Here is a 14,339-nt window from a genome sequence, read left to right on the forward strand (position 1 = left end):
CTGTATTCTCTGGCGGAACGAGCTAGGAATCACGCACGAATGAATTCGGCATGTAAATACGGTAGTAACGAAACACGTCACGCATATTCATTACGTTGTCGTCATACATGTAGGCGAGCCGCAGCGAGAAGGCTTTAATTATAATTTAATAAAAACAAAGCGATTGAATTATAGACGCTGGTATGGCGAAAGTCACGTTTGTTCGTTTCGGTGAGCCATCGCGTTCTCGGCGCTGATGCGTTTTCAACAGTCATCAGCTGTTAAAATATATGCAGCTGTCAAGCGTTATTCGATATTCGGCTTATCTGCTTTCGCGATGTTCGCGCTACGTGAAATCGTACGAGTCGGCCGACACGGTTCTTTGCTCGACCTTCATATTTCGAATCTCAGCAGCTGAATTTGATACCGTTTGATCAAGCGCAAGACCCGAAATAGTGAAACAATTACAAAATACAAAAATCTGCTTTTGTAATCGTACTCCATTCGTGAACATTCGTTTTTAGCGTTTACGCCGATGTTATACTTGTATCTGTAACACGTATCGCCGCGATCTTTACTCTTTCCCTCTTATCTCCTCTCATATCGTTATTACAATATTAATGACAGCGCATCATTCCCCGCTGCCTACTGCGTATGTCTCTCTCTCTATAAAATCGCATAATCGCATAATCGCATTGTGTGCGGATGTGAGTGCAGGGCCTTCGTGCACGGAATATTCAGCAGAAATAAGAAATCAGATTGAATAATCTTCCTATACTACCGAGAAAAAGAGACAGGGAGAAGCTCTCCATTGAGAGCTTCCGAGCCATTTTTCCGGTTGAACCCTCTCGCCTCTACGGTCAGACTCAAAGGTCAGGGGACAGAGAAAAAGGTTGTCCGTCATTGATTGATCGGGACGGTGCGAGTATAGGAAACGGTGACAGGTGAAGGTAGAATGAGGAAGAACGACGCGGAGGAGGTGAAGGAAGTCCGCTCGTGTGAGCCGCCACGCTCGCTGACGTTGCTGCAGGCCACGTGCCTTGTGCCCGCCTGAGCACTTTCACCGACCACTTTCCAATTTCTTTCCTCCGTCCGCCCGCTCATTTCCCGCGATATCGCGCGCGCGCGTGCGGCAAAACGTCTATATCTTTTCTGAAGTGAAGAAGGAAGATAAATCGCGACCGTGCGAGTCGACGACCTTACCTTCGCTCCTTGTTCAAACTGGTACATCTGTCGCCACATCCGTTTTACATTTCCGTCCATGTTACGTTGTTTGTATTTCTTGCGATGACATGCCTGAAAAATATGCGTGCTTAAATAACGATATCGAAATCCGATGACATCATCCATTCGACTGCGGAGAATTCGGGCAGCGAAAAACCGCAAACTCGCTGAGACGACGCTGCGCGTTAACGTCTAGAATCAGAGTTTGAAACTGGCATACCCAGATTTCGATGAGTCACGGGTAAAATGTATCTTACGTTAATTGACACGTTATCAACGTTATCAAATGGACTAAAGATTCATTTCTGGGTAGAACATTTGAAATCCCCCAACTCGTCAAAATCATGTTTTAATGCCTTGTACGTTTTTGCGTCTATATCGATCTTATTGTCTATATAATCATTCATTATTAATATATATACCTATATATATAATGTATATATATATATATATATATATACATATATATGTGTGTGTAAGTGTTTATGATGCATTAAATATATAAAAATTATATTTTTATCTATTATATATTTAGTTATATTTTATTATATTTAATTACACAGAAAAAAAGAATATTCTTATTTTGACAATATTTTTAATTTCAAAATGTAAATCTTGGAATGAGATTATATTGCGTTAAACAACGAAAATTTGCTTGGATAAAGACATTTTATATAGTTCAACCGCGAGAAAAATATATTCTTGTTACTTAAGAATAATTTTCTTGAATGGGGAGGAAAAAATGTTGGATAGAAAATAACGCGTGTTTAAATCGAAGATTATAATTTTCTTGAGTAATTATTAAAATAATTATTTTATTCTTAAAATGACAATTGTAGTATTAAAATAAAATTATAATATTGTAGAAATTTAAGATGTTTAAATTCTTCTAAGATTATAAATTGTTGCGTATATATGAACGCGCTCATACGCGTATATATTTTCATTTGACATTTACTTTTTTTCTGTGTATATATGTACAGGGTAAACTCGGGTAAGATGGCCATAGTATTTATAAAAAAATAGTGAAAACGAAAATAAAAATTATAGGTCGTATAACAATTTACATATCTTTATAATATGTCTAACGTTGATTACGATAGCTTAACTGTAATTTATTCGACGTTATAACAGTTTTTAGTGGACACATGAAAAACTTTGCAGGTAGTGAAAAGTAAAAATATGATGTAAGATTCACAATATCGTTATTTCGAACAATGTATGCTACTCTATATAAACTACTGTGAATATCGATTATCTTTGATAATGACTAGAAAAGCGCACTATGTAGCGATTATTGAAAAAATTACAGCCTATGGCCAACTTTTCCGTATGGCCATCATACTCTAGTTTACCCTATTTACATTATCAAAAATATTGTAGCTTTCTATCTTTATGACATTAATTTTCTTTACCGTAATTAATAAAAAATAAATGATTAAAATCGAAAACTCTTAAAGCCACGTTGGAGCGCAGACTTGATACCTACTTGTACACGTCCATTCCCGTATGTAAGGATTTTAATGCTTTCTCCGCCGCAATATATACATATGCTGCAGTAAACATATGCGCAGCGAGAGTGCGTTGGTACGGAGAGTAGGATGCATAACGCGACTGGATCCATGCGTAGCTCAAGCGGTGAAGTCGAAAGTGTCGAGCTTCACGCAGGCATAACAAGCCGGCGAAACTCAACTCGCGATTGTCGCGCGATAATTAAGACGCCAACAACGGAGGCATTCCTGCGCGACGGAATCTACTTTCGTTCGACGACGACGACGACGACGACGACGACGAGCAAGACGGTCGGAGATGCCGCGTCGCGGCGAGAGGTTGCGAAACGCAATGCCGGGTGAAAGTGCATTTTGCTTCATTTCACAAGTGAGCTGTACTCCCCTAAAGCGCAGCACGACGGATTACTCGAAGACGGTGAAGTGTTTCGCTGTACCGAGCGTGTCGCAACGACAAAATCGCCTCGCTTGGGCAACGGGATTTACTTGAGCAATAATATAAAATACGCTCGAGATTAAATTTTACAGAACCGTCCGCCGACTAAAGAACCCTGCCGCGAAGATTATTGCACGGAATGCGCATCCGATCGTTGGCGACTAATGTCGTATCCGGCCGTCGCGTTCAAAGTAATATCGCGTCTTGCAAATTAAAGCATTTCAAAAATAAATCTGCTTTTCTTTAACAAGAAAATCATTTACCGTAGCGTTCAATGTTTTTGCAACAACTCGAATGCATTTTCTAAGCGTACTATTTTTATTACGAAGCCAGGGAAATTAATTAGTTTCAAGCAGAGAGATTAAACTTGAAATAGACCTGTATATTTATGGTATTGCGCATTTAACTCTCTGTTGTCACCTTCATTTTATTTACATAACACGGGAATGTGCCATTTAGTATCAGTAGAAGATGGCACTTACGGTACATTTAACACTAATGTACTGTTGAGATTAGAAGTCGAATAGCAGCTATATAAAAAGGATATCAAACAGAAACTCGAGACGGTTAATTTAATTTCTCAAGCAGTTTCTGAAACATTTTTCTGCATTAATAAAATCTTTAATAAATATATATGCAATGTGATTAAATTACTGAATTTAACGACGAAGAGTCATAGCATTTATGATGACCGCGAGTAAACGGCGCATGATTGAGGGAGTTAATTCAACTCGTTTAATTGGATTTTTAGCATTATTACCTTTCGTCATTATTAACTTAATATTCCCGCTATCATCATATGCATCGGTTACGGTTTCGAATAATTGTATTTTATCACCGTTTACCCGCACACAAATTTCAATAATATTCACCAACATTTTACAGATTCGGCCTTTGTAGGCAATATTTTGCAATAATAATTGCAAATGGAACAATGTTGAAACAATTTAGTAAACAAAAGGCATATTTTATCAGAATAATCCACTCGGTATATCTATATATAGTGCACACTGACACAATTATATAGATTACATCTATATTATATTATATTTATATTAGATAGACATTTTATATAGATAATATTATCATAACATAACTGTGTATTATACGTTTAAAGTTTTAATATTATGATAATATCAAAATTTATATTTTGCGTCTCAAGTTTTTCTCTCTCTCTCTCTCTCTCTCTCTCTCTCTCTCTCTCTCTCTCTCTGAAATATTTCAAATACTATCATTAATAATACGAGATAATTTTCGTATCTTAAATAAATATATATTACCGTATTTTGCTCCACTTTTCGATTAAAGATACAATTTGTCTTTCAAATTACGGCACGTAGTACATGTGTACTTAATCTTTACAAATTTCAAAAGAACGCTTGATTGTGTTTGTCTAACAAAAGTTTATTGGAACACCTGCGAAACTAGACAACGCACGAGTAGCTGGTATGCAACTGTGCCTTTTCTACCTCTTATGGTCTTATTCCATGTGGGATTAATGGCGAAGGAATGTACGCCGGTAATGGACACCGAACGAATTGTACCAGGACACGTCGAGGACACTTTCCGGATTTAACTGTGTCAGGTCCTACGACAGCTGTATCGCGAAACAGGAAAGAGGAATGCCGCATTCCATTCAAACAATGATAACTGTAAATTCGAGCTCGACGGATAAACCTATGTTTGTAGCGGACCGTGGAAAAGAAATCGCCAACTTCCGTGCCACAACCGCTAATAAAGCATATAAAGCATATTTCCATGAAAAAGAATTACTTTTTTTTAACGCTTTATTTATTGCAATAGAAAGTGATTATTTAGTTTGTTATTGTTAGGGTAAACTCGGGTAAGATGGCCATAGTTTTTTTAGAAAATGCAACAAACATACTTTTATTTTTGTTATTTTTTAATAGCGTTTGGCATATTATCTTCATTGAAGCTTAAATTACGTAATATTATCGAAATTAAAAGGAAAATATTTAATTGAAATTTTATATTATCAAAATAGTACAACATAAGCATCGGCCATAGTGACGGAAAGATGGCCATAATATTTATAAAAAAAATAGTGAAAACGAAAATAAAAATTATAGATCATAAAACAATTTACATATCTTTATAATATGTCTATTACGTCGATTACGATAGCTTAACTGTAATTTATTCGACGTTATAATAGTTTTTAGTGGATAAATGAAAAACTTTGCAGGTAGTCAAAAGTAAAAATATGATGTAAGATTCACAATATCGTTATTTCGATAACAATGTATGCACATAAACTACTGTAAATATCGATTATCTTTGATAATGATTAAAAAAGCGCACGATGTAGAGATTATTGAAAAAATTACAGCCTATGGCCTAGGGCTGCCATCCGTCCGGTTTTTCCCGGATTTGTCCTAGTTTGTCAAGCGTCCGGTGACGTCCGGAGGGATTTTTTAAAGTTGTCCGGGTTTCTCATCAAAAGATTTTATTTTAATATTACTATTGATTAGGAATATCTAATTATGTTTCTATTATATTGATTAATAATTGTAATTATAATCTTATTATAGCTATTGATTAATAGTTGTAATTGTATAATATTTTTTATTAAACAATAATAGTTTATTTATACTTTGTAAAAATTACCCAGGCATATATAAAAATTAATAAAGTTCTTTTTAATATGTACATATTTAATTCTCGATTTATGATTTTTGTAGTTTTTGAAATTCCTTCTGTCTAAATAGAAAGGTTCCTCTATTTTGATCATTTTATCACTCCAGGGTCCGTCTGGGGTTTTAAACTTCTCAGTCCAGACCTCAGGTCTGGAATATTACAGATGGCAGCCCTACTATGGCCATTTTTTCCGTATGGCCATCATACCCTAGTTTACCCTATTATTTCCATGAAATATATAGTCTTTGCGTTGTTTATAAATAAATTCGAAATGCAACCACTAGAGTCCCCTGCTTTAGCGTTAATTTACATTAACAGGATGCGATTAGTGACACATAGACAATGACAAAAATAATTAGATAAGCCAGATAATTAAAATTCTTTTTAAACATAGGTAGGTCAAGTAACTCGAAAATAACCACCGGTATGAGTCGGATGTTTTTTCACACAGTATACGTGGAATACCGCGTTTAGCGTAATCAACAGAAGTTTGTCATATCGAAACGACGCTCGCGAGGAATTTGGGCGTTCCGCAACGACGCGTGATCTAAGAATGTCAGCAAGAAATTGGCCGCGTACACGGAGCCGTGACCCGAATCGAAGAATGCACTGAGATTCGGTCGGCGCATAACGGGACAAGATAAAATTCACTCTTCGCAAGTCGAAAGAGTCCGATTGTAAAAACAGCCGGCCGCACTTAGGCGGCTGGTGGAACGTGAGCTATGGCGAATATAAAGAGCGTTGTGACATTTCCTTTGTAATGCAGTTTTTTTTTTTTTGCACGTGCCTTTTATCCCCTACCTGACGTCATGGCTTTGTTCTGAAAAGCAATCGCGATCGCAATGCGGTTTTATGAGGAAACGATCGTCCGGATATCGAATGATGTGAATGCAATATGTTACATCATCTTCACGAAACTAGTTTACTCGCGTATAAACAGATACTCGCTCTACTAAATCAAAATCCTGTCGTAATTCTGTCGATATTTTGATTCGCGAGAAAACCCGTTGACATTTTATTATGTCGTTAAATGTTGGTTTGTCGTAAAAATTTTTAAAAAAACTTTAAAAAAAATCTTTTATTTATTCGACATTCATTAGATGATAAACCAATTTTTCCTCATTGAATGAATTGTGTTTGTTTTTTATACTATATATATATAGTTATGTTTCGGATTTATCGTTTAAATAAATGTTTTATATCTCATGCTTTTAAGCTGTATATCTTGTATAATATAATATGTTCAAGCGTAACGTAGAAATTTTATGCTGAAACGTTGGGAATGCCTCACGGCATTCAACGTCGTAACCTTTGATTGCATACGAAGAACAGACATAACGGGTATTTCTATTCTCATATTTCAGATACGGTCCATAAATTTAGCATGCAATTCTCTAGCAATTCGTGATTCAGCTTAATGTATCTTAACAATGTTTTCTTGCGCGAGAAAAGATAAAAAATATTTATTAATAAGCTGATAATTGTTATTGTTTATCTGTATTTAACGTGCGTTTTAAAAATGCATAACATTTTAAATGTAAACTTTATTCAAAACACGTTACACTTTATTTAAATTGCCAATATTCAAATTTTTGTTTCATATATATTGCAAAGATGTATTCGTCTGGTGTCACGATTGTTCAAACGAGATAAAAAAAAACGTGTATAAAAAAAAGAAGACGCAATGTGTTTTTTGCCGGTCTGTGAAGCCATGTTACATTAACTCGCCGGTCGTATTGTAAAAAGTATTTTAGAACAAACATTATTACGGAACATTTATAGCAATCGAGTTCATTACCACGGAAAATGATTTCGATCGGATATTGCACTTGTATGTGACAAAATTAAATCTTATTTTTTTTTTTTTGGACGTTATATATATTAGCACATTTCTTTTATATCGGTAAGAAAAATAATTTTGAAATTTTTTTTCTCTAATATTGAGTCATTTCTTTGTGGATATTAAATCGTCCACATGAACACGATTTTTACAAAACATGACCGATATCACTCTGTTGACATCACGCACGCCGATTAAACTTGTAGGAATATCGTGATAAAATTATGACGATACATCGGAAAGAGCTGATTGAGCGTCATGTCACGCATCTTTGTCGACTCGTGAAAAATGATCTTAACAAACACCGTGGATCCTTGTCACGAAAATCCGACTTCCTGATGAGCTGTTTAGATCAAATCTGCGCGAATTGTTTCTTGGCAAATTCTTTTGCTGCATATTTTATGACTTAGAAACGTGCTTTATTTACGACACGATGGTTACAGACTCATCTCTTGTTTTTTTAATGGGCTTCTATTATAAACTTATTTCATCCCGTGTTGGCGGACGTAGCAATGACGTCAGAAAACGTAAAAGAGAAAGAAAAAAAAAAAAAGAGAGAGAGAGAGAGCCGTAGAGGTCGCCGCGAGAAAATCGTGACGATATTAAGGAAAGAATTACAGCGTCTCTGACGTCACGACTTCGATCGCCCACGAGTTGCAGATCTCACGAACAATGAAAACTTTTCTTCTGTATTAACTGAAGCTCTCGCAACGGCATCATTCATACTACCTCTATGCTTCAATTTCTTGCATAATAGCTTCAAGGTTGCACTTCTTGTTCTGTGCTTTATTTTTGTCCCACCTTGAACTCTTGTCTATTGTCGTTATATTAAGAAAGCTAATAATAACGGTCGATTTAAGTTTTTTTTCGAGATACCTTTACCATAAGAATCTCGTACAGTTCTCACGTGAATTGCACGTTACGTAATTATAATACGCTGTCTTAGTCTCTATTTCTAATCCGAGCGATTCTGTAAGATCGCTTTGCCAAACAAACAGATATTCATTTCACTTTCCAAATTTTTTCCTGCTAGGTATCTACGATTTTTTATGTTATACATGTTTACATGTCTTTAGTAAATAATCTCTTTTTAATTTATTCTGCGGGATATTTGTACCAATTTGTAACTTGTGTTAACAATAAATTTACAAGTTTTTTAAGAGTTTTATTAAATTCACGTTTGCGCAACATAACTATATCTCTGCATAATTTATGCTTTTGTTAATTGAATTTCAATTATTAGCTATTTTCATTGTTATGACAATAAGTGCATATCCTCGTTAATAAGTAGTTATGAGCAAAACCGGCGTTACGTCACCGAGAGAAGCCGGTTATGCCGGTAGTCGCGTATCAAGTGCAGCTTTGTATCGTTACTGCCGTTTATCAACGTTTACCAGTTTTTACTTTACACCCGATATATCGAAAGTATGTAAAAATAAAATTTTCAGCATGCGAAATATAATAGGCGTTGTTGTCGCTCGATGTCAAGCTAACTTTCTTTATCCTTGAGATGGAGCCGTGACGTCGTGAATGTCTTGTCCACAATAAGGGACCAGTTTAGATTATTTGCAGGCCAAATAGGGACTAGGGGTTCAAGGATGACCTTTGTCACTGCTGCAGCGAGTCATTGCGTGCCAATGAATCAGTTGCTCTTTCAACGTGTACCTTGTCATCAACATATCTCTTTGCTGCAGATAAGTCACGTTTTCCTTTGTTCCTCGACGATGCTTTAGATTGACCGGAGTTCTTTCTTATCTATCCGGCTAAATTGTGGATAAACGGACGAAACGCGATAACATTATCCAAAAGTATGGCTTCTATATATTTTGTACTGCTATGTAATATTTATTGTTTTAACTTTTATACTACTGTAATGTATTATAAATATATAAAGATCATAGATACAAATAATTACTCAATCTTCCTAACGCTTACTCAATCGCCGGATAAAGTCATCCGGGAGATAACAATTTTATTTTTATTTTCATAACATCGGTTGTACAGATTGTTGAAAAATTAGACAAACTTTGAAGAGAAATAGATGACGTTAAAACAAACACTTTTTATTAATATTATTTTGTTCTACGTTTTGTTTTAATTCTAATGACAAATGTAATTTTAATTCTACATGATAATTGTTTATGAAGAACATTCCATACATTCATGTAATTCGTTTCCAATGTTAAATGCAATTGCACGTGTACTAGTAGAAGCATTTTCTTCTACTAGTCAACACTCGTTCTTCAAATCATCAATTTTCACTGAACACCATAAAACGTCGAGAAAAAAAAATATTAATCAAAAATGTTTGTTTCAAAGTCATCTATTTCCCTTTAAAGATTATCGGTCTAATTTTTTTAACACCCCGTATATAGAAAAACAAGTCTTTTTTTTAAACTGATTAAAAAGAATGTCATATAAGCTCGCAACTTTGAAAAATTTACAACTCCGAAAAAATATAGTATAATTTTACAGTTAATATCCCGTTTCTATATAACAAATATTATATTATATAAATTTCATTCTTTGAATTAGTCAGAGAGATTTCTGAAAATAAAAAAAATTAAGATGTGTAACAAGCGAGCATTTTTTTGACCATAAGTATTTGAGGAATAGTTTCCTATCAGTGGTCAGAAAGCGACACCGTTATCGAGCAAATGACAGAATAATCTAGACAAAGGTATGTCATTCGTGTCTCGCGTGCAGACGTATTTGTCGGTTGGCAGGTAAATTTTCGTGTTTCCAAGATTTCCCAAGATCCCCCGTGAGATGAATGCAAAAACCGCTCATTGCAGTTAACGCACTCGAGTGACTTTCAAGAATTCCCCGACGACGTATTTCGAGATCCAAGGATGAAGCGTACTTTACAACATAATTCCCAAATTATGCAGGTTAAAGCGTCCCTCTCGCGCCGCTATCCTCATCGTCGAATTTCATGTTTCTATTACGTGTGCGAGAGACATTTCTCTCCGCAGATTTCCGAGATTACCGGGAAGCATATCGCGCGCGCGCGCGCGCGCGTTGACTTATCTGTAATATAGCGGTCATTTATCGCTAACGCCCGGCAAAACCGGAATAAAAATTGCTGCGAATGGTCGCGCCATTCGCTCTCTGTAACGAGCTAAACTGCACGGAAAAAATTACACGTTACAACATACCGCACGCGACAAGCTTCCGCCGGAAAAGTAATCGAATTCCCCGCGATCGAGCGAGAAAGCTAAATTGCGTCTAATTGACGCGCGGATTGCGAGACTCGTCGGCGGCTTATCTAAGAGGGGCACCAACAACGCGAATTGTATCTGCTATCTCGGTGGCGCTCGACTCTCAAGGATTTCTTTGTTCCGTTGGATCGGCTCGATTCTCCGAGCCGACTTATTCCCGCTCGTAACGCAACTGCGTAATCGGGTTTTCACGTGCAACTTGCACCTGAACGTGAGTAACGAGTGTCTGTTAGGAAAGCGAGCACGCGAGAGAATCTAGAAACGACCGCTCGACAGCGATTCTGCCAATCGCGAGAAAGGACAAAGCCGCGGCGAGCCGCGGACCTTTGTTATGCGAGGTTGCATCAAGGATCCCTCCTCTTTCGACAGAGATGACCGAGATTTTGCCAACGCTCCTTCTTACCGTATTATCGGCGCGATAACACCGATATCATATAGAGAAAAGAGAAGTTACCAGATACTATATCTTCTTTTTAACAAACATTATTTTAATCGCACACATCCCTTAATCTAATGGATGTTATTCTTCGAGAAAGAAGAATATAGCGTTTAACATTGAGAATATAATTTACATTACTGTTATTAATCTGGAATTTACACAACCAAGAAATCAAACTTTAATATACATATCGTATAATTAAATGCTAATTTATTGATGAGTTGTTTCAATCATCAATTCGATTGTTTTTAGTAAAAAATTGATATTAAATATGAGAGTACTGCCCTAAAATTACAATTGCGTAGCATCTTCCGAAAAACACTTGTAGTGAATTGTAAAAACAAAAAAAAAAAAAAGGAAAATTTATTAATTACTAATTAATTGCTCAAAACTCGTACTTTAATTTATTTATTTTATTACTCGCGAAATAAGTTTAAAAAATAATCAAAAATATGTTTGATCAACATTTATATCACTGTAGGCGTAAATTATATTACTGCGAAAATAAACGAGCAATTAATTTTATAAATAAGAAAGTTGTAAAAAATACTTCTCATGGTCTCTCCGCCATTGCCCGATGTCTTCTCCAGACCTTTTCCTTTTTTGTATGTGCTTTATTGCTCCTCCATGACACTCACACGACACTCACTCGCGAAAATACAGCTAATTACGACCACGCACGTCCTAATCACTAGAATACGACGAACGCCCCGCACTTTACATAGCACTCCCTACACGCACTTTATTTTACATTACAAGAGGAGAATGCAATTCTCACGGTCACACGAAGCTATGATCTGTTCAGAAAAATTGCGCGGTCAAGATCGCGCAATCTATTTCTGTTATTAACAATGGAATATATATGCACGCATTTTACGGCAATTACGGCTTACTACCTTTATAATACAAATAAATAGATATATACATACAAGTTAAAATTAAAAGATAGATATTCGCAGAATGCGATATCTAAAGGATTCTAAGAATATGTTACTACTATGCTCATTCGTGCGATTGATTTTGATCACATATAAATCACATAAAATATATATATATATATATATATATATATATATATATATATATATATATAATTTCAACAGAGAAATGTATAAGCATAGACTTTATGAAATCTAGTTAATATATATTGTTAAAATATATTAATAATACGGTTTATTAATGAAAGTCTCTTTAATAATCAAAGGAAAATTTATTTTATTTTATATCTATTTAGTTTGTTAATAATTTAAAAAATTGAAAACAATATAAGTAGGTTAACTCTGATACTCTCTTACGTGATACTATACAAAGTAATAGCTAATTAGGACATAATCGTAAAGATTAATTAAACAGACGAGTTAATAATCGCTAATTGTAATATACAATACTTGTAAGGAATAATCGCGAGATAATTCGACCGAGCGCGTAAGTTTTTATATATTGAATATCGTCGCGGAAATGATAACATGATCATGGCACGTAAACAAAAGCGCTATGCGATACACGGAAAACGATAACATATATATATATATGAAATATATTATCAATATATTATAAAATAATCCGTCACGCAGTTCGTATTATTTCTCAAAGTATGATCGCGACAAGTGTTACAAGATACCAAATCATTTTTTACAAGTGTCATATTTATCGATTATCAACTGTGCGATCAATTAATTCTCGTGTCTCAACTAATCATTAACTTGCATAGTATCGTACATTATCAGAATACAGTTACCGATATCATTTTCGCGAATTTCTCAATCATTATCAAAATATATTACAAGTATAAAACAAATTGACTCGCACGTTACTGAAACGCATTTAATTAATGAAATATTGTAAGAAAGATTAGTTTTACTGCATGGAAATTAGCATCTAAGTCTGCAAGATAGAACTTTGATAGACTTTATTGAGGAACAACGTACAATACGTCTTGCTTAACGCACGAACGTTGACAGAATAACAATGGTCTTTCTCTGCGTGTCGGTCTCGTCCTTTTCCCTCTCTCGACACCTCTCGTTGTAGTGGGGCGTATTCTACTACTGAGACATACCACACTGACATACTGTCAAGTATGTAAACAAGGACGCATCGCTATGTCTTTATATAGGTCGTTGTTATGTGAAATTTATTTTAATATTCATTTTTTATCGATTACGTTATAAATTCCGCGCTTACACATTCATAATTTGTTGAAATACGTAATCTGTATGATTTATTTGATCGCACGAATCGCAAAGCAATATAATGTGGTCTTGGATATTGCATTCTGTCGATGTCTATCTTTAATTTTAATTTATGTATATATCTATTCAATTGTATAATATTATAATGCAAGTAACATTACTGTAAAACGCATGCGTGTGTATATCATTCCTTAGTAATAGAAATACGTTGCGATTTTACCGCGAATTTGATTTTCCAGTATGAGCGGATTATAATTTTGTGTAATGTAAAGATTTTCGCATTCTCTCATCTCAATGTAAAATAAAGTGCGTTATATGTTGGAAGTAAGATGCGAGGCGAGCATCATATTCGGTAATGCATGCGTGGTTCTAATTAATATTTTCGCGAGTAAATATAGTGTAAATATCATGCAGAAGCAATAAAAGACAAATAAAAAGGAAGAATGTTAAAAAAAGATCAGAGAAACTATGAAGTGAAAATAATTATAAGCGAGCATTTTCATAATTTTAATTATTTGTTATTTATAAAATAAATTGCTGATTAAGTTTCACGATAATATAGTTTACACCTGCAGTGATATAAATATTGATCAAATGTTTGATTATTTTTTCAAACTTATTCCATGAGTAATACATTTGTAGCATCTGTAAGCAATTAATTAGTAATTAATTCTGGTAAATTTTTTTTTTATTTATAATTTATTTTAAGTGATTTTCGGAAAAAAAGGTGCCATACAACTTTAATGTTAGATCAGTACTCTCATCTTCAATGTGAATTTTCTGGTAAAAGTAATGAATTTGAATGATTAAAGGAACATACTAGCAATAAATTACCATTTAAGCAT

The 14,339-nt window shown here is 34.8% G+C and overlaps 1 protein-coding gene across 3 annotated transcripts in view; it reads right to left on the reverse strand.

Annotated features, from left to right (window-relative positions):
• Glut4ef (Glucose transporter 4 enhancer factor) overlaps positions 1 to 14,339 on the reverse strand; it is an 85,126-nt gene that overhangs the window by 46,671 nt on the left and 24,116 nt on the right. For 2 of the 3 annotated variants that reach the window (XM_072887891.1, XM_072887893.1), the window contains exon 2: positions 1,183 to 1,275. The exons of the other annotated variant lie outside the window; for it this stretch is intronic. In XM_072887891.1, coding sequence (XP_072743992.1) covers positions 1,183 to 1,275 — 93 coding nt within the window. The remainder of the gene's footprint in view (positions 1 to 1,182; positions 1,276 to 14,339) is intronic. 3 annotated transcript variants of the gene reach the window in all.

Source organism: Anoplolepis gracilipes, chromosome 3, assembly GCF_047496725.1.
Source record: "Anoplolepis gracilipes chromosome 3, ASM4749672v1, whole genome shotgun sequence".
Classification (NCBI taxonomy): domain Eukaryota; kingdom Metazoa; phylum Arthropoda; class Insecta; order Hymenoptera; family Formicidae; genus Anoplolepis; species Anoplolepis gracilipes.